The 23,643-nt window shown below is 44.3% G+C and overlaps 1 protein-coding gene across 1 annotated transcript in view; it reads right to left on the bottom strand.

Annotated features, from left to right (window-relative positions):
- FREM2 (FRAS1 related extracellular matrix 2) overlaps positions 1-23,203 on the bottom strand; it is a 322,606-nt gene extending 299,403 nt beyond the window's left edge. The window contains exon 1 of the mRNA XM_029602748.1: positions 18,053-23,203. Within this exon, the coding sequence (XP_029458608.1) occupies positions 18,053-23,093 (5,041 nt within the window). The 5' untranslated portion in view covers positions 23,094-23,203. The remainder of the gene's footprint in view (positions 1-18,052) is intronic.
- Between the last annotated feature and the right edge of the window lie 440 nt (positions 23,204-23,643).

The raw sequence follows: 23,643 nt of genomic DNA, 5'->3' as shown, positions 1-23,643 counted from the left end.
AACTCCAGTCCTCGAGGGTCACAAACAGGCCAGGTTTTCAGGATATCCACAATGAATATGTATGAAATAAATCTGCATGAACTGCCTCCACTGCATGCAAATCTATCTCGTGCATATTCATTGGATATCCTGAAAACCTAGCCTGTTTGTGGCTCTCAAGGTCTGGAGTGGGCCACCCCTGCACTAAAATGTGCTAATGAGGTTAGCATGGCTAATTTTCTAAACTAAGAGACTGATGTTCTAAGCTGCAAACTTTTTCATAGACAGGGCGCCTACATGTGTTAAACAAGCACAACAATGGGCTTTGGGGATTTAGGTGTTTTATTATATATAGGGCCCATTTGTGAAAAATTCCACAAACTACTCCCTCCACAGCTGGTAAACTTTTGCACACTATGCACAATAATTTACTAAACTTCTGAATTAATGAGCTGCTGCAATGAACTATCACGTAAAGCAGCTCATTAATTCAGACTTCAGCAAAAACCAACATGCAAAGACTACTTCACAGGCTGGTTTTGAATTTTAAAAAAGTCAACAACACCTCAATGAGGTATACTTATCTTTGTCGGCCAGGCCTGGTAGCAAAGTTTCTCGCAAAACGTTTGCCACAAAGCTCATTCCCATCTGTAGGAAACCTTTACAGAAACGAGCCACTAACATTGGACATTGCAGTTTATAACTAACTAACTAAATAAATAAAATAACCTGTGAGAAGTTCCATGGGTTGGTACCTCGGTCCTTTAGCGTGTGCCCAATTAACAAAGTCATTAAATCACAGAGTGCGGTGTACTTCCCCACACTAACCAGCTCAAACTGAAAAGACCAATTAGCCAAGGGGGAAAGAGAAATCACCCTGCAGTCAGCGAAGGAATGCGTTGGGAGATGATGGCACCAGAGTTACTTGACCCTCCCACTTCCGATGGCCTCCCTGGTATACAATCCATCATCCTCCCCCATCCCCAATCATTCCCTGACATGTTCACACAGTGCTCCCCGCATGAATCCTAACAGGCCATCCCTAAACACCCTCGCTCTCAACTCACCTCCCTACCACCCTGAGTCCCCTGTACCCTCTCCCCCCCTCCACAAGCAGGAGAAGACACCCCCACATCTTGCCAGGTTACCATTCGGTGCTGTAATGCCATGCACAAAACAGCATGGCATTCCTTGCACCTTTGCTTTCTCATTTCACTTTTTTCCCCAATGTCTCATTTTATGCTCCAATGATGTATATTTTTTATTTATTGTTTAAACCTACTGCCATATTCCCCGATTTTTATTTTTTTTTAATCTCCTTCCCAGAGTCAATCAGTAGCTAGTTGTGTTAATGCTTTACATGTTTCTGGGGATTCTAAATGAAGGACAGCACAGCAGCTGAAGCCTTGATTCACAAGGGTTCCCAATGGTGGAAGACCACTAGTTTGAAGACTGTTCAAAAATATTTAATGCAAAAAATCAGAATGAATCAAGGGGATCTGTTTTTTGGGGTTTTTTTTAATTAATTTCTATAAAACTTAAATCTTCAATGCAGCTCTTCATGATACATTACAAAATAACAATAGGTGATGACAGATAAATAGCAATTGGCCCATCCAGTCTTCCGGTCCATTCTGCCAAGGAAATATCCCGGCTGCCAACCAAAGATGATTTAACGCTTATAGGATTTCACTCCTTATTCAAGTTCGGGGGGGGGGGGGGGGTTGTCTAACTCAGTGGCTCTCTACTATCCTGGGTAAATAAGCATATACAAGTTCCTACACTTTCCCAAAAACACATGCCCACTCCCATGTTGATATGCTTTATGGTGGCACCCCAACATGTACATGGCGCACACCTATCATAGCCTGCATATTAGTATACTGTGGTGGAACCTCTTATTATTTAAGAAGATCACCTCTTGCAACAGGCTGAAGGCCAAACTGGTCCGCTCAGTAACTCATGCTCGCATCCGAGCACGATCCACCACTCTTAATAAAAGAGCAATGGTCGAGCAGCCTGCATTAATGACATTATGCACCATGTACAGGCACAAATGGGGTACACGTAGAACAGAACTTCTGCTTCCAGGTGCATCTTCATTTCTTTGGATAAAAAAGCTCTACAAAACAAGCTAATGGGGTAATTTACTATACCATGTTTTATCACGGGAGTGGACAAATGCCGTGGAGGGGGAGGTCTTTCTACAGTATATCCCCCCCCCCCTCCAGTAAAAAAAAATATCATTGCATTTTCCCTGTGATAATTTTTCTCGCTAAAAAAAAAACTTTGCCTGAAAAAATATCGCAGAGAAATGAGAAAAACATGTGATGGTGACCCTGTTCACAAGAGTCTATTTTCATCCTAAAGAGCTATCAGTAACCCAAAATACCTCCCCCAACCATGTAAAATCTCCCCAGGGATCTGTGTCACCCATCTCCCGCTGCCTGTCAAAGCGGCCCAGCTGGAGAAAAACATAAAAATATAAAATACACAGTGACACCCTGACCCCCTTGCCAAACCTTGCCCTTGTCAAAAAAAGTACCACCCAGTCTAAATCACCCTCATGTCCCACCCCAATCCCCTGTAAAAATGAGTCTTCCCCGATCCTTCCCACCCTAGTCTTCCCTCCGGATCTCCCCATACCTTAGAACTGTAGTCCAATGTGGCCTAGAGCATCATTTCAGGGTGAGTTTTTAGGGAAAATATCGCTTGATATCATTGCAATAAACACTGTTTTTCACACATTATATGCTTACCGCAGTTTAGTAAATAGACGCCTTAATTTGATGAGAATCTGGAACATGTGCACTGCTCAATTTGTTTATAAGCTAAAAATCCTAAAGGACATGGACGAATAAGAACTAACTCTTACCCTGAAGCTAACCTTCACAGGAAGGCAAGGACTGGCTTCCTAACGTGAGTTCTAGGGCTTAGAGAATAACCAAGCTTAAGTGCTCTTATTCATAGACTTGCAGCTAATAATTGTTATTTATGGGCTACTCTACAATTAACAGCTGCATGGAAAACTTTACTGCAAAAAGGGATTGGTATTATGAGTACAGTATTCCTCTTGATAAGAATTATGAGGCACTGTACAAAGCATTACTAGGCAGGTCACATGAGTGTCCTGAAATTAGAATACATACAGTATATCCAGCAACAATCTGCACTCGTTAGGTAACTATATATTAGATTTTAATGAAATCTTCTATGGAATGGAGGGATGCTAAAATAAACTGAATTAATTTACAGCACTTCTTTGAATTGTTTTCAGCATATGCAGCATGAAATGGATAATACAGCAATTATGGGTATAAGTACTAATGCACAACCAGTTTATTCAAATCCTCACAATCAGGCCGATACAGTAAAGCGCGGCCGCGGATACCCTGTTTCTAACCCGCTTTCTACCCACAATTTGGCCGCGTAAGTCTAACCCGCGATTCATTATCCGTTTTTACCAATCTTTACCGCTTCTTTAAATCAACGCGTATCCCTTTCCGCCCGCGGCATGTATATGATATGTAAACGATTGGATTAGCTATTCCCTCCCATACAGTAACGTGCAGCCCGATTATCGCCTTTTTAACCAACTGTTTTGCCGCGGCTTTAACCTGCTAATTTACCGCCTACCCTGACCCTGGTGTTAGAGGGATGTGACAGCAATAGGCAGGCTCTGGTCAAATAGCGCACAGGGATGCCACACACCATCACCACCGGGCTCCCTGAAATAACTAACAGTGATGAGAAAGACAGAAAGAAAGAAAAAAAAGGTGAAAGAATCCATCTGGAACTGAGAGGGGAGAGGCGGTGAGTGATCCTTGATCGGGAGACCCGCCCCCTCTGACGTCACCGAGGACTGTGACGGACGTTAAACGGCGCCAGAACACCGGGTGCCTGCGCACAGGGATGCCACACACCATCACCACCGGGCTCCCTGAAATAACTAACAGTGATGCGAAAGACAAAAAGAAAGAAAAAAAAGGTGAAAGAATCCATCTGGAACTGAGAGGGGAGGGGCGGTGAGTGATCCTCGATCGGGAGACCCGCCCCTCTGATGTCACTGAGGACTGTGATGGACGTTAAAGCGCCAGAACACCAGGCGTCGTGCGCCGAAAGGGCTCGACAAAGGGGCACTCCCCTTTGTGTACCCCTTCGTGCATCCCGTAGCGTTAGCCATTCCCCATGTTCTTTTATATCCCTTGTTAATAATCCCCATATTTAAATGTTTAATGTATTTGACAAAGGTAACGCATGAGTTCTTGCAAATTTTGTTTAAATGTAAACCGATGTGATATGTAAAATCGAACACCGGTATATAAAAATAAATAAATAAATAAAAATAAATAAATAAATAAGTGGGTGGGTTGGAGCAAGTGAGTAACATGGTGTGGCCTGGTTCTCCTACACTCGGGCATCAGGGATTGCCAGTCCTCTCTTCCTCCCTCCCGAAGCAAGGCACAGGGCGAAAATCAACTCGACATGTTATTAAAGCAAATAGAAATTGAAACAAAAGTAAACTTACTGCATGCTTCCAGCAGCCCCAGTCCTCTCTCCCCTCCTACCGAGGCACCCACCGCGGCTTCCCTGCCTCCTGGGGGCAGCCGGCGGCGAAAGCGGCTTCCAGCAGCCCCGCCGGCGAAGGTGCAATTTGGGCACTCTAGCAGTGAAGGCGCATGCTGTGACCTGAGCGCCCGGATGGACGTCCGAGGTCACGGCGTGCGCGCATGCGCCTTCGCTGCTTGAGCGCCCAAATTGGACCTGCGTTCCATGCACCTTCGCCGGCGGGGCTGCTGAAAGCCGCTTTAGCCGCCGGCTGCCCCCGGGAGGCAGGGTAGCCACGGTGGGCGCCTCGGGAGGAGGGGAGATGCATGAACGCACGTCCAATTTGGGCGCTCAAGCAGCAAAGGCGCATGAGCGCACGCCGTGACCTCGGACGTCCATCCGGGCGCTCAGGTCACGGCGTACGCTCATGCGCCTTTGCTGCTTGAGCGCCCAAATTGGACGTGCGTTCATGCACCTTCGCCGGCGGGGCTGCTGGAAGCCGCTTTCCCCGCTGGCTGCCCCCAGGAGGCAGGGAAGCCGCGGTGGGCGCCTCGGTAGTAGGGGAGAGAGGACTGGGGCTGCTGGAAGCATGCAGTAAGTTTACTTTTGTTACAATTTCTATTTGCTTTAATAACATGTCGAGTCGATTTTCGCCCTGCGCCTTGCTTCGGGATGGGGGGAGAGAGGACTGGCAATCCCCGATACCAGAGCATAGGAGAACCATCCACTTCCTGGTACCTGTCATTTCAAATGTCATTTGAAATGACAGGTACCAGCGCACCCAGGATACTGTATAGGCACTGTATAGCGCTCTATACAGTAAAATGGATTGCGCTTCATGGACACGCTTTGGACGCGGCCTGCATTTGCATGCCATTTAAATACTGTATCGAGCGATATGTGATCCGAACTGTGCGCGCAGCAAACGAGCGGGCGCCCAGCGCTGCTGCACTTTTTCTTACGCGCCCTTACTGTATCGGCCTGAATGTTTGGCCAATCTTATTATCATAGTGCTCTTTTTTTGTTGTATATACTAAGAGTTTGGTATACACATTTTTAACTAAGCGTTAATTTGTATAACTCACCAAGTAAAATTCAATTTTTTTAAATTTATTTGGTAATAAATTTAATTCATTTAACAAAAAAAAAAAAACAAGAATATTGGTAACAGGAAAAAGAATTAAGAAAAGACAAATGCAATTGTACATTCAATACCTCCAATCCTCATTAAGCAAGAAACACCTAGAGATCTAGCTCTTACTTGGACCTAAGAGCAAACAACCAATAGTTTTACCCAACTAGTACTAGCCCTCAGCCTTGTCTTTAAAGGAAAATCTCAAGGTGTAATGGGTCAACGAAAATAAAACTATTTTTCTTATACTTTATCATGCACTTGCACAGATATTTAAGGAACACTGTTCCACCTATCTTCACAACCTTCTGTTGTAGCTGTAAACACTGTTTTCTACAAAGTTATGTAGCACGTGAAACATCTGGAAATGCATACAATTGTTGGCCACAAAACTATCTGGTTTTATACTGAAAAAATTTCTGAAAAATCAAATCTCTGTCCTGCTCTGCAAGAAAGTAACCAAGAGGGTTGCTCTAGAGGAAATGTCATCGAAAGATGACTCAAGGAAAGCAGATAAGGAGGGACTTTGAAGTTGATCCATCTCTCCTTCAATCAGAGTTTCTATCCTTCTGTTTTTAGGCAAATAAAAAATTTCTGAAAGAGCAGGACATTTATCTGGTGAAATAAGCAAAATTTCAACAATATATTTCCTAAATAATTCCAACGCCAACATCAATCTGGTTACTGGGAAATTCAAAAAATGTAAATTCTTCCTTCTCATAGAATTTTCCATCCTCTCAATCTGACCATGTAACCCCAAACTATCTTTAACATGAGCAGCTTCCACTGCCTGTAAAGCAGATACTTGAGAGTTCAATTTAAGTATTTAATTATCCACATCATTAAGCCAAAGACCTTGTTCTTGAATTTTTTCTCTAGTCTGTTATATGACAACTACTGCACCATATTCGATAGAATCCTATCACGTTTGGATACCACCTTCCAGATATCTAACATAGTAATATTAGAAGGTTCCTGATCTTCTCCAGATTCCTGGGGTAGAGCCAAGACAGAAGGAAGAGGCACCCTCGTCTCCAAATTAGTTCTCCAAGGAGGGGCAGAAACACCTTACCTAATTATTACATTAGGTGCAGTAAGTACCAAATTCAATATTAGCTGAGAAGCAATTCTACTTTCGCTACATGAGGAACTTAAGTCCTTAGGAGCTAAAGTAGATAACGATGTGTCAATATCTAAAATAGGCTGTGGGGGAGTAGATTAGTACCTGAACTCAATGAGGCTCCTGAGGTTATCGTTGGCTCTAATTCACTGTCCAATCTGGTTTCGAATATGTGCAACAACATATTGATCCATCAGGCCTTTCATGGGGAGCACAATACTAAAAGGAGGCTTCTACAAACTCCATATTCTTAAAAAATTGAAGCCACTCCTCCATGCCCAAGATTTCCGATTAGTCCTGCAGACGACCATCCTTTCCAAACTCGACTATTGCAACTCCCTTCTGTTAGGCCTCCCTCATTCCACCATCAAACCCCTACAAATCCTACAGAATACCATGGCAAGAATTACAACCAATACCCGCAAGACTGAACACATAACCCCTATACTAAAGGACCTGCACTGGCTACCAATCCCTTTCCATATTCAATACAAAATCCTCACCATCCTGCATAATGCCCTGCATAAAAATAACTCTGCATGGCTCAAGGACATGCCACGCTTCCGTCCTTCTAATCGCCCCACTAGAACTGGCCTCGCAGGCACCCTGCACACCCCACCCCTCAAAACCGCACACCTTTCCAATACCAGAGAAAGAGCTTTCACCATAGCCGGCCCCACCCTCTGGAATTCACTGCCTCCCCATCTACGACTTGGGCCCTCCTTACATGCCTTCAAAAAAGGCATTAAGACATGGCTCTTCAGGTAAGCCTTTCCAGAAGTTAGTCAAACATAGCCCTCTTCCCCCTCTACATCTGCGGCCATCCTCCTTCCTACTCGCTCCTCCCTCTCCCCCTCCCTTTCCTCCCTTCCTATCTTTACACCCCGTCTGCCTTCAAGTTGTTACCCCTCCTACCAATTTCTCGTACCGCTCCCCCTCTCTCTTCTGTCCTCCGTCCACCATGGAGACGTCCCAAGCAAATATTGTAAATTATGTAAATATGTTTTTTCCCTCTTACGTTATCTTTTAAGAATACAGTTACAGATATACTGTTCCTCTTACTGTTCTTTTATTGTTCATTCCTGTCACTTCTCACTCGCCTGTCCTTTATCTTTCCAGCTGCTCTTGCCCCTTGCCCCCCTCTCCCCCTTCTCGCCTGCTCCTCCTACCCCCACCGTGTTTATTGTAATTTCTGCCTGCTTCAGTTTTTTGTAAACCGGCGTGATGTGACCTACGAATGTCGGTATAGTAAAAGCTTTTAATTAAATAAATAAATCAATCAATCAATCAATCAATCATCCCAGAGAAAACTCTTGCCTTCCTTTTCTTGCCCATATGGGAGAAGCTTACTAGAGGAGGAGGAGAGGAGTGTTCTGTAAAGACAGTGGTGACTGCCCTTCCCCTCTCCTGCCGTCGAGAGTGAGTGGTGCTGACATCATCACTCGAGGACAGCTGCAGCTTCAAACTCAGCATGGCAGTGGCACGCTGTCACCGGCATGCTGCCAAAGCCACGTGCCAAATGGGCCACCCTTTCTACTGAATTTGGATTTAAAATTCAGTTTTTTTAAGGTGAAAGCCAGGACAGGTGACCACATCTCCTCACCTCAACCCCACTTGACAGTCTCTTTACAAACCAATTGGAGGACCTATGGCACTCCCGAATACTCCAGTCAAGAGACAGACAGTAGACCAAAGGACCTATGGACCTCAAAATCCTCCTGCTGAGAGGCTGGAAGTCCAAAAGGGGACCAGTGCATTCTTCCCACCCCACCCCCAATCCTCCTACTACTGGCTCAGCAGCAACTGGAAAAAAGGATCTGCATGCCTGCTTACCCATCTCTTCCTTTAGAGGAGAACGAATGTTGATGGAGGACCATCGAGCCTCCTTCTCCTCCCTCCTTATAGAAGAAGAAGGAGGAGGAGCGAAGTGAGAGACTGTGTAAACTCACCACCACCACCCTCTTCTTACCAAGAGGGAAGGGAAGGAGAAGGAAATCTGATAGGACCTACCCCTGCTCCTATAAAGGGAGAGGTTTGATAGGCTCCACTGCTGCCTCTCCTCCTTACCAGGAGGAAGCAGGGAAGAGAGAAATCCATGTGTTTTTTAGTCAGTTTACTGGTCTCCACCAGGAGATCCAGGGTGCCTAGATATATAGTACATACTGTGGGAATACTTAATTTTCAAAATAAATCTCGTGTGCATAAAAATTAAGGCATTTTATGCAGTTCAAGACAGTGTATAGGGCACAATTATGACACTGCTTTTAGGCCTGATCAACATGCAATGATAATTTATCATGTAGAGATTTAACATTTTTGTGGTAAAAGCCAGCCATTTATGTGAAAATAGAGATAGCGCCTTTCAGTGCAGTGTTTTCAGGATGCAAATCAAATCTAAGACACGCGATTATCAATGAATTCTGAAGTGGTTCCCTTAGTTGTAAAGGGCAGGAAGAAAAGAAAGAAGGGGGAACCTATAGCTTATAGTCTTGTTTCTGTTTAATTAAATCTGAACTATATAACCTGCAGAGTTTTCCTCCCTTACTGCACGAAGGTCTGTCCTCCTACTCACAGGGAAATTACATTACTGTTTCAGTGACAATTCCACCAGCTGTAACAAACCCGTTTCAATCCTTTACAGCTGAGTGTAATATTAACCCATCTTTTCACTATGTCGATTTACATTTCTGAAAACAAGCACGGGATACTGCATTCCAAGAAACAGTTTCCATGGACATTCGGACGTCATCCTTTGGTCATTCCGCACTGACCTCACTAAGAAAGTCAGTCACAAACACATTCAGAATCTATCTAGTGAAGCAAAACACCGCCAGCCACCAGTTTGCTGATTTTAATTTCTCAACCAACTTGGCTACATTATTTTATTTCCTGAGAACAAAATTCTCAACTTAAGACCAGAAGGCCTTATTTATTTTCTGGTGTCAAGTGAATCATGTGTTTCATTTTTAGCGCATGCTGTTTTATTTCTTCACAAATCAGTTCATGTCCACAAGCAGGCCTGCCGTCTTTCCCTCATCGGGTGGTGGTCCCTTGCTTTAGCACTCTAATGTCCCACTCTCCCACACGACGTAAGGAAGACACAGGGCAGCCTATGCAGTACTGCCTTCTCCCGTCTTGCAGCAGTATAGTGCGGTAACAGCAAGTGGAGGGAGGAAGAGGGCCATGGGGACAAGGAGCATTGCACATACTCGTGTTCCCAGAACCTGCGTTGTCGCCAGTTTAAGAGAGCTCAGGGAAAACAGGAGGAAGATTACAAAAAAAAGATGACAAAGGGGCAAAACAGAGAGGCGAGGGACGGAGGTAAAGAGGAGGCGGCAAGGAGATAGATTAGGGAGGGAAAGGATGAAAAAGAGGTTGGGGAGGGAAGGGGTGGAGGAGGAGCAATGAGAGATGGGGAAGAGAGATGAGGGAAGGATAGAAGGAAGTAGGAGAGAAGAGTTGGAATGTGGATATGAGAAAGAAGCAGGTTAAGAGCAGCATGTATAGAGGGAAAGGATGAAAAAGAGGGTGGGGAGGGAAGGAGTGGAGGAGGAGCGATAAGAGATGGGGAAGAGAGATGAGGGAAGGATAGAAGGAAGTAGGAGAGAAGAGTTGGAATGTGCATGTGAGAAAGAAGCAGGTTAAGAACAGCATGTATAGAGGGAGAAGAAGAGAAGAATGTGTTTGTGTTTATGGGAGTGGAGGAAGTAGGGATGCCTGTATGAGGAGGAGGAGGAGAGTGAAGGGGGTGTGTGTGCACACAGACCTGACTTTTAGGGTATTCAGCCTGTGTGATTACATAGGAAAGCATATGCAAAGTGATGCTATGGGCCCAGACTCTTCTGTCTTCTCCCTGTTGCCCTTCCTCCTGTTGATGCAATACCCACCTGCCAGCAAGAAAAGAACACTAATTACCTGGAACTGCCTGCTCCTCTGTCAGATTCACTTTTAAGTCTGAACCACACAGGGCCCCATAGTCGTACAGGATGCACTGGCCTTGCATGGTTCAAACGTCATTGTGAAGCCAACAGTGGACAAGACAGACAAGGGTAAGAAGCATTGCTCTCTGTCTGCTGGTAGGAGGGGATCACACAAAGTGATGGGAGGTAGAAACTAACTTCTGCAAACCATCAATTTTGCATGGAATGAAGAAGTATTATTATTTTCTTACTCATATGATGAGTGCCAGAGAAGTTGCCTCAGGTCAAGCACATTGTGAAATGTCTCTCTCTCTTGCCTGGCACTCAATAGCTATTGGAAGTATGTCTTTGTGTCCAAGAAAATGCAGATACGTTGTGGATAGATGTGCCCGGACTCAATATGCGTGTTTGTGTATGTGAGTCTATATCTCTCCCACTTTGTATTAAGACCCTGCTGAAAGAAAAAAAAAAACCACCCCACTTCAAATGGAGCAATTTTCCTTGGTGGGAAGGTGTCATAGAATTGGTTGGCCTAAGTCTGACAAGCTTGACTTAGGATGTATTCAGAATGCTGGTCTCATTGCACTCAGCATTCTCACAACTGACCCCCGCTTTACTGGACTGCAACAAGTGTGGGAAAGGAAGAAGTAGATGTGCTGAAACACAAGAGAATGCCAGTTGTTTTTTTCTCCCTGAACCATGTTTTGGGAAATAACATGTGTCTCTCAAAACTTGCTTTCAGATGTGCAGACAAAAAGGGTAGAAACAACAAAGGCATGAGACAGAGATGGGAGAGGGATAGACAGAGAATGCTCTCCTAATACAGTAATTGTAAGAAAAAGTGTTTGTACATTATTGCAACTATTCTCTTTGCTATTTCTATATGTTATCTCTGCTGCCTTGCTTTCTGGAGCATAAACTAGCATTAGCAATAAAACACTGCTTATCCTAGAATCTACAGTTGTGCTGACTTGGGATATGAATGTGGCATGGACTGTTTTTTGTAGCAGATCCTGTCAGAAAGGGAGCCTGCAGAATATTGGCATCATTTGTGTTTCAGGGCAGTGGATAGAGAGAGAGAGTGTATGTGTCTTACCACACCCACAGAGTGAACCTGCAGGTGGTCACCATTTTTGGCTTTCCTCACAGGGTGCCATTTTCCCTAAGGCCAGCTCTGTGTATGTGTAAGAGAGAAGGATGAGAGGCGGCCAGTAAACAGCAGGAGGTAAGATAAACAGAAATAAAAGTAAAGAGGGAAACAAAATAAATGACAGAATGAAACCAGACCTCGGCATAACATGAGCAAAAGAAGAAAGGTGGTGGCAAGATAGAAAACTATAGAAGAAAGGCAAAGAAAATGGGTTAAGAGAAAAAAAAAACTGGGAGGTCCATATTTAGAGGCGTTCCGGGGCAGATGTGGGAGGAGTCAGGTTAGCCAGCTAAGTTATCTGGCTAAATTGTATCCAGATAACATATTTGGCTAACTTTGGTCATGCCATGGAGCTGTCCTAAAGTTAGCTAGATAAACTTACCTGGCTATCTTTAAGACAGCTATCTTTATTCAATAGTGTGGTTGTACTACTGAATATCCCTCCAAAGTTAGCCAGATAAATTTATTCAGCCAACTTTGCAATTCGGCCAGTGGCTGAATATGGACCTCTTAGAAATAAAAGAGGACAGGAATTATAGAAAATGAATAAATAAGGAAAAAAGATAGAAAAATTAAAATAAATGTACATAAAAGAATAAAACATGAACAAAACTGAGGAGAAATTAACAAGAAAGAAACAAAAGCAAAAAAATAAGGAGAAAAAAATGAACACACACAAAGGTTTGAAAATATTTTATTGAAGTATTTTATCTTACGTGCCGGGGTAACTTGGCAGAACAGGGGCACAGAATTTAGTAAGGACTGGATGGACTAAAGGTCAATACATTTGTGCTCTAGAGCAGGGGTTGTCAAACCGGTCCTAGGGGGCAACTCTCCTCCCCCACCCAGTCAGGTTTTCAGGCTATCCCTAATGAATACACCAGAGAAGGCAATGCATGCAAGTAAATCTCATGCATATTCATTAGAGATATTCTGAAAACTCAACTGGCTAGGGAGGGCCCAATATTCAGTTTGAGCTCCCCTGCTCTAAGTTGGTAAATTTGATTTAGAAATTCTACTTTTAAAGTAATTTCTCTCATATGATATACTGTATAGTAAACTGATTTTTATCTTTCTGTTGGGGGAGGGAGCAGTGCCTGGCAGTCTCCTACTTCTTTTGGACTTCCAGCTTAGTCAGAGCCAGAACTGGGAACTGGCACCATTTGTAACTACCCAGGAGTTTACTTTGAAAATACTCATAAGTCTGCAAGTACAATTACTCTCCCTCAGAGCAATTTTGCAGTTTCCATTTGCAACTATGCAGGAAATTTTTTCCTGATCTTTATATCCCCTCTCTACACTCCCAGCCAAGGCACTGCAGTAACCATCCTCGACCGAGCCCTCAGTCCAGCCCCTAGGTGTCACTGTTACAAAATGGCTGGGTCTCCCTCCTTCCAGGGATTATGAACATGACTTCCGCAGCATCCCCAGCCCCAGCCAGGCTAGGGACCAGAATCACCTGGGCCAGGCCCAAGCTGTGATTTGTTAGTGAGAACAATAGTGTGGCGCTCTAGTAACCATACTAGCTCTGAAGAAAACTGGAGGGTTTGTAAGTTATAATATATACTTTTTTTTTGTTGACCAACAGATTCCTCCTACCACGTTGCACTTCCAGGGCTCTTTGATTTGCAACTTCTCAGAGATTTCTCTTGCTCTATTTTATATCCCCTGCCAATTGACTTAGCCCAGTCATTGCAGTTGACAGACATTGGCCGAAGTCCCCGAACCAAGGCTCCTTCTGGAACTCTGAATTCGTAGTCCCCAAGTCTGGCCACTAGATGTCACCGCTGTGTGATGACTGGGGCTGTGAACACCGCTTCCTCCGCAGAATCCCTAATACTAGCAGGGAGCGGAATCCTACACATTGAGCCGGTCCGGGAAATATCTTTTTTTTTTTGGATGAGTTTATAGGGAGGAGACTTTCAAATACTGTCAGTGTGCTTCTAAAGTACTGGGTGCATTTTGCCTATATTCTTTCAATATTATTGTAAAAGCAAGCTCTCTGCAAGGGCGCATGAGTATTGCACCTGCTATTTTGTGCTGGCAGCCAAGAGGGGTAAAATGGTGCAGGTACTTGTGAAAAATGTCATAAGCACATGCTGTTTTCCTTCCCCCAACCTAACTATGGATCAGGGAACGCCTCCTGTCAATGCTTTGGTTTAAATTATACACTTGACATTTTTTAAAGATGTGAGCCTTCGCTTTTTTTTTTTTTTTTAAATATATCTGCACTACTTCCAAAGCACTGTGCCATGGACTGTTTTCAAAGCCAATTTTTTTTTTTTGAGATATTAAATTAGCATGTCTGAGGCAATCACAAGTCATAGACACCGGTCTGCCAAGTCAGGGCATGCAAAGTGATTAGCAGAACATGCCAGTAACTCTTTCATGATGTTCCATATTACTGTCCATAACTAATGGTCCAGAAAGCAGGAAGGGAGCACTTTAATGTCAAACAAAGACTAACGAACTTCGATGATAATCTTGTCATGACAGAGATCATCTTCTAAGCCATTTTATGCCCATAAAGAGCCATTACAAAATTGGCTGGGGCTGTGTTCATGTAAAAGTGCATGCAGAACCCAATTCTGTACAAAACTTTTATATGAACTGAGCAGAAGAGTTGCAGGGGAGGGGGCGCAGATTTGGGGTGGAGACAGCACTTACACGCATACCTTTTGATTTAAAAAAATATGCGTTCAAATTTGCACTCAAAATGTTTGCACTCCGAAGAGGAGGTGTAAGTTTATGCAAGTGATCACATGGACAGCTGGGACTCTCTGGCCTCTTCCTGCACCCACCCCTTTTTATTAAATAACAGTCTGAAACAACTGTATGGGAATCAAAAGGTCACAGGTTTGTTGGAAAACAATGTGCAACTGGTACCCAAGCATTTAGAAAAACTGAAATCCCCACCTACGCTCCGGTAGGAAACCATCACACCGCAGCAAGATGTGATCCACTCACACAAGCCTCCAGGCATCAGGTAGCTCTAAGCCACCCTTGGATTCCCGGGCTGCCTGGGCTTAGGTGGGCCTCTGGGAGTCTCCCGGAGAAATGATGGAGAGGTGTGCGGCTGAGAATGGAAAGCAAAAACTTTTGCATAGAAGTTTGCTTTGAAAATCCTCATAAGTCTGCATATACAATGTATATGCAAACTTTCACTGTTATACAGGGAGTAACAAAATGACCCTCCCTCTGAGCAATTCTGTGGCGTTTCCATTTTGAAATTTTGACCAGCACACACTTACATAATGCAGTGTCTGCATACTTTGCTCAGAATTTTAAAATGAAATCTCTGCTTGTGCTTTCACGCCATCAACTTAACTCTACCCCCTTTTTTAAGTGGATAGAAGAATGCACTGTGAAACAGCATGCATTCTTTGATCTGCACACTATTTCTCAACTAAATTTAGTACACACAAAAAAAAAAAACAGGTGCAGAATCCGTGGGCCAATTATATCCGTGGGTAATTTTCAAAGGGAATGTTCATGCACACTTTCACATTAAAAATGTGCACGAAGTCTGCACATGCAGACTGGTCCCTATTTATTTATTGATTCTGTTATACATCATTTGGAATCCAGCAATCTATAATAAAGTTCTCAGTAGAGTACAACATTATAGTAAAACATAAAAATAAATAATATATAATATAAATACACATATACAGACATACAAAGTTAAGAACAAAACCCCTTCTATAGTAAGAAAACCTTTAACATTCAATTTTCATGCTGCTTAAAACAGCAGGTCTAGAAAACTCAGGGCCTACACCACCTGGCTGAACCATAGTAATTTTATATATAATTATGAGCTTGAAAATCTCTCTGATATTCGCTGGGCACATTTATCTTTGCACCTTTTTTGGGGATCCTTGTGTGATATAATGTCACCCTCCACATTACTGATGGAACTGGGTAAGTTGGCATCCCTGTGCCTGCTGCTGAGAATAAGGTGGACATGTCCTACGGTGAAGGCATTTTCAAGTCACTGAACCAGCAACCTCCTTTTTTATTCCGAACTAGCACACAGTCAGGAAGGCATTTGCAGCTGGCCAGATGCTAGGGTCCATACTATACAGTTGAATGAAAAACAGTCCTTTAACTCTGTCAAGGAAAGAGATCCTGACTTACTAGTATAGTGATAAATCAACTCTTGTAGCATCAGTAAGAGGAACAGATCTGCTTCCGTTCTGTTTGATCACAATTTAAACCAATCTTTCAAACTTTGGCCTGGATTTTCTAAGGTCGCAGACCTTACAAAATCTGGCGGTAACAGGGGGCGAAGCGAGGTGTGGGCCTGCGAAAGCCGGCAGCCATCGCACCACTGTAGTGTAGTTATTTGGTGCGAAACTGGCGGCGATAAGGGTCCTTACCTTTCGCCGCCAGCGATGTCTCCGCAGAGTCGGCCCCAGTGCCACCCCGACTCCTCCTCTTCCGGGGCCGACTCCACCCCCATTTAGTGATCGCACACGAAAAGGGACTTTTCGCGTGTGATCGCTTTGGAAAATGATCCCCTATGTTTGTATTGGTAGTTTTAATCCATAATGTAATTACCCTATTCAATTAGAGTCTGACATTTAGCAGGCAGCTGAGCAACTACAACAGACAGCTATGATTTAACTGGCTAACAGGCTACCTTAGGATAATTTTCAACTGCAGCCTACCCAGCTGAGTTATGGCTGAAATAGGCTTAAATCTAGCCAACTAAAAACAGAGCTGGATAGAATAAGCAGAGCTACGACTACGCTCAGACATAGCAGCTGAAGATAGTCGGCTAGCTTTCATACCCTAAACCCTGGCCCCCCTAGAATGCAAACACAATTTGAGCGACTAAATATAGCTGCCTACTGAAACTATGGCTATACTTAGCCACTGAAGAGGAGGGGAGAAAAATAAATGTGCTCACAGGGATCTATCCAATTAACTTAGACAACATACAGGGCTATCACAGCAGAAACTTTCAATCTATAAATACTGAACTCAAACATATTTGTTAGACCATTTCTGATTTCGGTTAAGATTTGTAGTACCACACCACAGATTCTGCCTTTCTAGATCATCTGTAGCCAACAGATGCTGTAACACTACCATGTGAAAATTGGCAACTTAAATAAGAATGCAGGAAGGGGGTTCAGATAAAGCACTCCAAATTCTTTTTTAGAAATCAGAAAATTAATTCAAAGGCAAACTACCCTGAGCTGACAGAAATAACCAGGGTTCAAGTAATCTCAAAATACAAAGGTGAATGGGAGTGAATGAGTTCCCAAAATTGCTTCTACTGTTTAAAAAAAAAAAATGGAACTTTATTTTATTTTACAAAAAAGGTCAAGATTACTTCCAAATTTGAATACATCAGTGTAGACTACCAAATATTAATATTTAACCAAATCTGTCATCTGTAGCAATAAATCACCAAATACCGGTACTAAATTGTGTTTTGTCAGTGGAAAAATAAAATGACCTGAAAGATGGCTAATGGGGTTTCTCCTCATTCTTTCATTTACTGTAACTCTACTCAGCAAATAGCTGGAACAAAGCGATTCCAGCCTGGACTTGCTGGAAGGAAGAAGGTATAACTCTGCAGAAAAAAGTTGCCTTAATCGAAAGATTACCTTTATCTGGAGACTTGCAAAAAGGAAGCAAAACATAGCCAGAATCTAATGCTGCTCTGTAATTAATGTATATGCCTTATATAATTTTTACTGCATGTTGTACAAAACAGTTGACAAATACAAAGTAAAACTTATCCCCCTTTTTTTTTTTCCATAGAAAGAGTTTCCCTTTTCGGCATGTGAGGTAGTTAATTTCCAACCCCAACAACAAATTTAAAAAATGTGTTTATCAGACATTTTTGATATTGTGCATCTACACTATTTGATAGGACAATAAAAGCACCCTGAGACTGCAAAGAAACTATCTTTTGCTGTTAACTCACAGCACTCCATTAGGCATTTTATTTTTTTAAAGTACTTTTTTTCCCAAAAATAAAATGCACAGACTAAACATTCCTGTGAGTTCACTGCTTATAAATGGGTTGCTTTTAAATCATATCGCTGCCTTTAACTGCCGAATGAAATATTTCATTTCCACTTGCTCACGCAATTAAGATTCAAGAAGCAAGGTAGACAAAGACAGAGAAACGATTTTACAAAAACAGAAGACAGGAAAGAGAGTGGCACACAATCTGTGTACTGTACCTTGAGTGAAATGGGTGATGCTGTGGTTTCCTTTATCCAGATTGATCAGAAATCCATGTTGAGGGCCCTCTACGATTCGGAAGCGCAGAAAAATGTGCACACTGTCCCTGTCCTCTGCGCGCAGTGCCTTGCTGCTGATAAGAAACCCCAGGTGGCCAGTGGTCAGTAGGCGCAGGGTGGTGGCACCCTTATTAACTACAATTTGGGGTATACCATTGTCCACAGCCATGACCTGGATTTTCATCATTTGAGGTTTCCTTGTCTCAAAGACTGTGTCTGGGAAGACATAGAAATCTGTGTGGGTGCCATCAGTGACAGTGAAAGAGAAGCTGTCTTCAGCTGATTCTGTGCCATCATGTTTATAGCTGATTAGATTGTCGTTGAGGTCCTGCTTGGTGAAGGATGTCACAGTTTTACTGCTATTGAACAGAAGCTGCCCATGAACAGGCACCTGGGTCACAATGAATTTTAGCAGCTGATCAGGGGTATCCCTGTCCTCCACAGTCAGCTCAAAGGGGGTAATCAGTTTATTCTCATTCTCACTCACCAACAGGTCAAGAAAGGTCACGACTGGTTTCTTATTGTCTACATCACTGATAGAAATTCGGAATGTGCGGAAAACAGGGTTGTAACCATCTGTGACTTCAAACTCAAAACTGTCCATCTTCACCTCATCATCTGATGTGTGGATGTAGTAGATTTTGTTACCTGCTAACTGGAGCTGGGTGAAGGATGTAATGGGCACCCCAGGTTTATCTGTGCACTCTAGATGGCCCCGAATGGGTGCTCTGGTGATGCTGAATATCAAGTGTTCATCAGGGCTGTTTAAGTCACTGGTACTCAATAAGTCCGTGGTGAGAGTTACTAGCCCTCCTTCTTTTAAGGACACCCCTTTACTGATAACATCTGGGTAGACTATGTCAATACTGCCAACTGTTACATAAAAATAGCGATCAATAAGAGGGTTGATACCATCTGTAACATCAAATTTAATGAGATCTCGAATGCCTTCTTGCCCAAAATGTGAATACTGGATTAAATCTTTGTCCACCTCATCCTGTGTAAAGTTCATTCCCAATGTAATGTTCTCAATTCCACCAGTAAGCTTTCTCTTTTGTAGCAGACCTTGATTTGGACCATAACGAATAATGTAAGTCAAGGTTTTATCATCAGAATCTAAATCAGTAGCCTTTAATATTCTGCTTGAGATGAGTCTGGTTTCTCCAATTTCAATTTCCAGTCCATCATTGATAGTCATTCTGGGGGTCTCATCATCTACAGGGATAACCATAATGAGTATTTTTTTCTCAACTGTGTATTTGCCATCTGTGAGTTTCACATCAAAACTGTCCTCCTTGGTTTCAGAATCATCATGTTCATAGATGATGCTAGAGCTCTCTCTAATCTGATCCAGGCTGAAGCTCTCCACTAAAACTGTCCCATTCGTTAACTGGTTCATTATGTGCCCATGCTTCGGAGACCTGGTGATAATAAAGATCAAATCATCAACTGGAATGTCTCCATCTGCAGCATTGAGGATGGGGGTATCAATAACAAGGCTCATACCTTCCATTACAACAAATTCTCTCATGAACAGTTCAGGTTTTTCATCGTTAGTTGCAATAATAACAATAGGAAAGAAATGTCTCTGTGAAAAGTTGATGCCATCAGAGCAGCGGAAAGTGAACCTATCTTCCACAGGCTCCACACCCTTATGAATACTTTGTACATAATAAATGTGTTTCAACCTGAGATCTTTCAAAGTAAATGCACTTATAGCTGTACCTGCTCTGGATTTTTCTGATCCTGGAGCTGGAGAAATGTTTTCTAAATAGCCAGAGGTAGGCTGGACAACAATAGTGCAAAGTATGTCATCACTAGGAGTGTCAATATCTTCTGCACTTAGATGGGAAGGTGCAATAACATTTTTATCACCTTCAACCACGGTGAACTGTTCCCCCACAGTAACTTCTGGGGGCTGACTATCGACTGGAAGAATAGTAACATGGACCTGAACACCTTGAACAGTGTTGCCTCCAATAGTCCATTCTTCAGACATATCTGATAAGCTTAGATTAAATGAGTCTTCTTTTTTCTGAAGGCCTATTTCACCACTGATATGAGCATAAACCACAATTCCATCGATAATATCCCTCTGGGTAAACCGTTCAGCAGGAACCTCGTTTACCAGAATGTTTCCATACAAAGGAGCATCCTCTACAATAAAAGTCAACATCAGGTCATCTGTGTCTTCATCCGTACCCTGAATGACTGTGGTGGTAATTACAGCAGCACTGTTTTCTAAGACATCTAAATAGGAACCAATAGTTCCTGCAGGTAACATGATAGTGGGCACTTCATCGTCTACAAGGCGAACTGTAATTTTAATGATTATAGTAACAACATGCACACCGTCACTAACATCCAAAGTACAAACGTCATTGGTGGACTCATCTCCGTTGTGCATATAAGCTATCCTGCCATTAGCAATATCATCTAGGTTAAATGCTTCACCCACAGACATGACATAAGAAGAATATTGCATTTGTCCGTGCTCTGGAGGCTTGATAAGTGTAAAAGATATCTGGTTTCTATCAGTGTCTGCATCAATTGCATCCAGCTCCTTATTTGTGAGAATATGAGTCCCTCTTTCCAACACTGTAAAACCAGTATTGATGATCTGAGGGGGTTTGTTGTCCACAGGCTGCAGAAAAATAGTGAAAGTGCCCTCTGCTGTATTTCCACTTGTGTCCTCCACAGTGTACTGAAATTGCACTATGCGAGGAGTGATTCCAAGGTCTAGGTCAGGGGGTTTGTAAGAGATTTTGTGGTGGTTGACCTGAGCCTGGGTGAATTCAGTGACTGTAACATCATTATTTTCAGTCAGCACAATTAAGCCCATAGCTACAGGATTATTTTCATCTGTGTCAAATGGAGGTTTAGTGATAGTGTATTTTAGGTCTCTGTCATCTGAGTCCAAGTCAGTGTAGCGAAGAAATTTCCTTCTAAAAAAGGTCAGTTGGTACTCCTGCACTACCATTTTCAATGTAGTGTCTGCGTACAGATCGGGAGGGAGATCATCAATGGGGTTGATTTTGATGATCAGTGTGTGTTCTCCTGACTGATTTGGAGGATCATTGTCATCCTGAACCCTGAATACAAGCTGATCCACTACTGTGGTGGCACTATGCGGCCCAATGTGTCTGTAAAACAGCTTCCCATCCATGATGTCCTGCTGAAGCCACTCAGTGACCACTTTCTCATACAACTCTTGCTTCTCCACATAGTTCCAGGCAGAGGGATTATGAGGGGCATCCTGCTGGCGCAGCAGCACCTCCCCAATAGTGGATATGGGCATCTCCAGAGTGAATTTGATGGTGGAATCCTCCGAGTCAATGTCAGTAGCACTGAGCACAAAAGGAGTGATGGGTGCCATCTCCTTCTCAGACAGCAACAGGCCTGTGTTGGCATTGAGGATAGGAGGATCATCATCAGTGGGCACCACAGTGATGGGGAAGAGAAATTCCACCTCATGGTGACCATCGTCCATGCGGAAGATGATGTTATCGCTGTAGGTATTACTGCCATCATGCTGGTAGATGACTCGGCCAGAGTCCAGGTCTGAGGCAGTGAAGAATTTTCTGCCAGGGGCACCCAGCACAATCAGGTGCCCATGCCTCAACCCGTCCAGCACAGTCACTCTCACTGACTCCAAGTTGTCCTCATCACTTATCTCCAGGTTATGAGAGCTAGAAAGAGCCCGAGACTGGCCCTCATACAGAACCTGCCCTGTGTTTTGGGTCACTACAGGGGCCAAAGTGTTCATGGGCTTCACCACAATCATGAAAGCAAAAGGATCTGAGGTTGCCCCCTCTGTGTCCACCACCTCCAGTTCCATCTCCAGTATCCGCTCCACATCTGAATCAGAGGAAGGAGGCTTGTAAGCAATCTTCAGCTCACGCAGTTCCCGCTGATAGAAGGATGTGATGGGCTGGCTGCGGTCATCTGTGCTGACAATGTAACCCTGTTGGGGGCCGAAAGCTGAAGTGATGTTAAAGATTAGGTCATCTGAATCAGATTCAGAGTCATCAGCGGCCAGCATGTCTGGGGTAATAGCCGTCATGACAAACTGGTCCACCTCCATCATCATCATAGCGATAAAACTTGGCTTGGGAGGGAAGTTCTCTAACCCTTCCCGGATCCGGACTAAGATCTGAAAGTACTCCTGCTTGAGTAAGTTGCCCTCTAGGTCCCGTAGCTCCACCACCATGGGGAAGAAGTCCCTGTTTGGCGACCTGGTGCTGGCTGTGTGCTGGTAGCTCACCTCCAGCTTAAGAAACTCCTCGCAGTCCATCATCTGAGTGCCCTTAGCAAGATTAACCAGGTTCCCATACCTGGGCAGCCCCCTGAGCCCCGCCAAGCTGGCGACTTTACAAGCCTCGGAACCTCTGTCAAAGGTGAATTCCAGGGTCTTCTTGTCAATAGGATTACTGATGCCCAGCAGTTTATCCACAGTGAGGGGCATGTTTCGAGTTACGATCTCCAGCTGGGTAAACATCACCTCCACGTCCATAGTAAAAGGGATGATTATAGTGTTGCTGTGAGTGTCATACCTGAGCTGCAGGTTCACCCGGTCCGTGGAAGGGCTGCGGGAGCCCGAGTGCGAGTACTTCACCTCGCTGGGTCCGAAGTCGCAGGGGAATTTGTTGGGCGTCAGTCGGCCAGGTCTCTGGGAGAGGGCGTCGCTCTCCAGCACGCCGATGTGACACCTATCCCCGGGCTGCACGTGAACCACCAGGTCGCGGATCGGGTCCAGGTAGACGGATCTGCCGAAGGGCACGCGGACTCCGCCGTTAGCCAGCAGGATAGCATCCTCCGCGGGTCCGTAGGAGAGGGCGACACTGTCCGGGCTCCCTTCCTGCGCCCCGCCCGCTGCCGCCAGCCAAGCGCCCAGCAGCAGCAGCAGCAGCCGCGCTCTGACAGGAACCGCTCGGTGCCGGGGTGGCCGCACAGTCCCGCGCAGCGACAGGAACAGCGGCATGCTCGCAGCTATCCCGGATCCCACCTTCCCGCAGCAGGCGGCCAGAGGAAGGGAAACGCCGCTCTGCCAAGCTCCCCTGGCCCCCCGGCTGGCGCGCTCTCCCAACAGGATTCCCCCCCAACCCCCAGCGCCGGGTTACGGCTATAAACTGCAAGGTTGCAGAGGGAGGGGATTGGAGGGAAATCCCGCCCACCCAAGCAGCCGATTGGTCCGGGGTTTAGCTCGGGAGAAGCGGCGGCTGCGGCGAATGGGCAGGGGCGCAATCAATCACTCCAAAGCGGAGCGTTCTTGGAAGAGTAGGGATAGGAAAAAAAAAAAAAAAGCTTCAGCCACTTTGCAACAGGTTGTTTTGTTTTTTTTTTTGCCAGAGGTGATCTTCGAAGTACAGGGGGGCTGGGGATCCTGCCCTCTGCGGAAAGATCGGGGAGCCATACGCCGATAGGTTTAGACTGGAGAAAGCAAAAATCTGCGGCTGGTCGGGAAACTGACCCCCAACTATATTGTCACTTAGCATTTGCTTTAAATTATACACAATATATTTTTTTTTAAA

Source organism: Rhinatrema bivittatum, chromosome 5, assembly GCF_901001135.1.
Source record: "Rhinatrema bivittatum chromosome 5, aRhiBiv1.1, whole genome shotgun sequence".
Taxonomy (NCBI): domain Eukaryota; kingdom Metazoa; phylum Chordata; class Amphibia; order Gymnophiona; family Rhinatrematidae; genus Rhinatrema; species Rhinatrema bivittatum.
The sequence above is the reverse complement of the archived record's forward strand: the minus strand, read 5'-3'. Positions and strand labels throughout refer to the sequence as shown.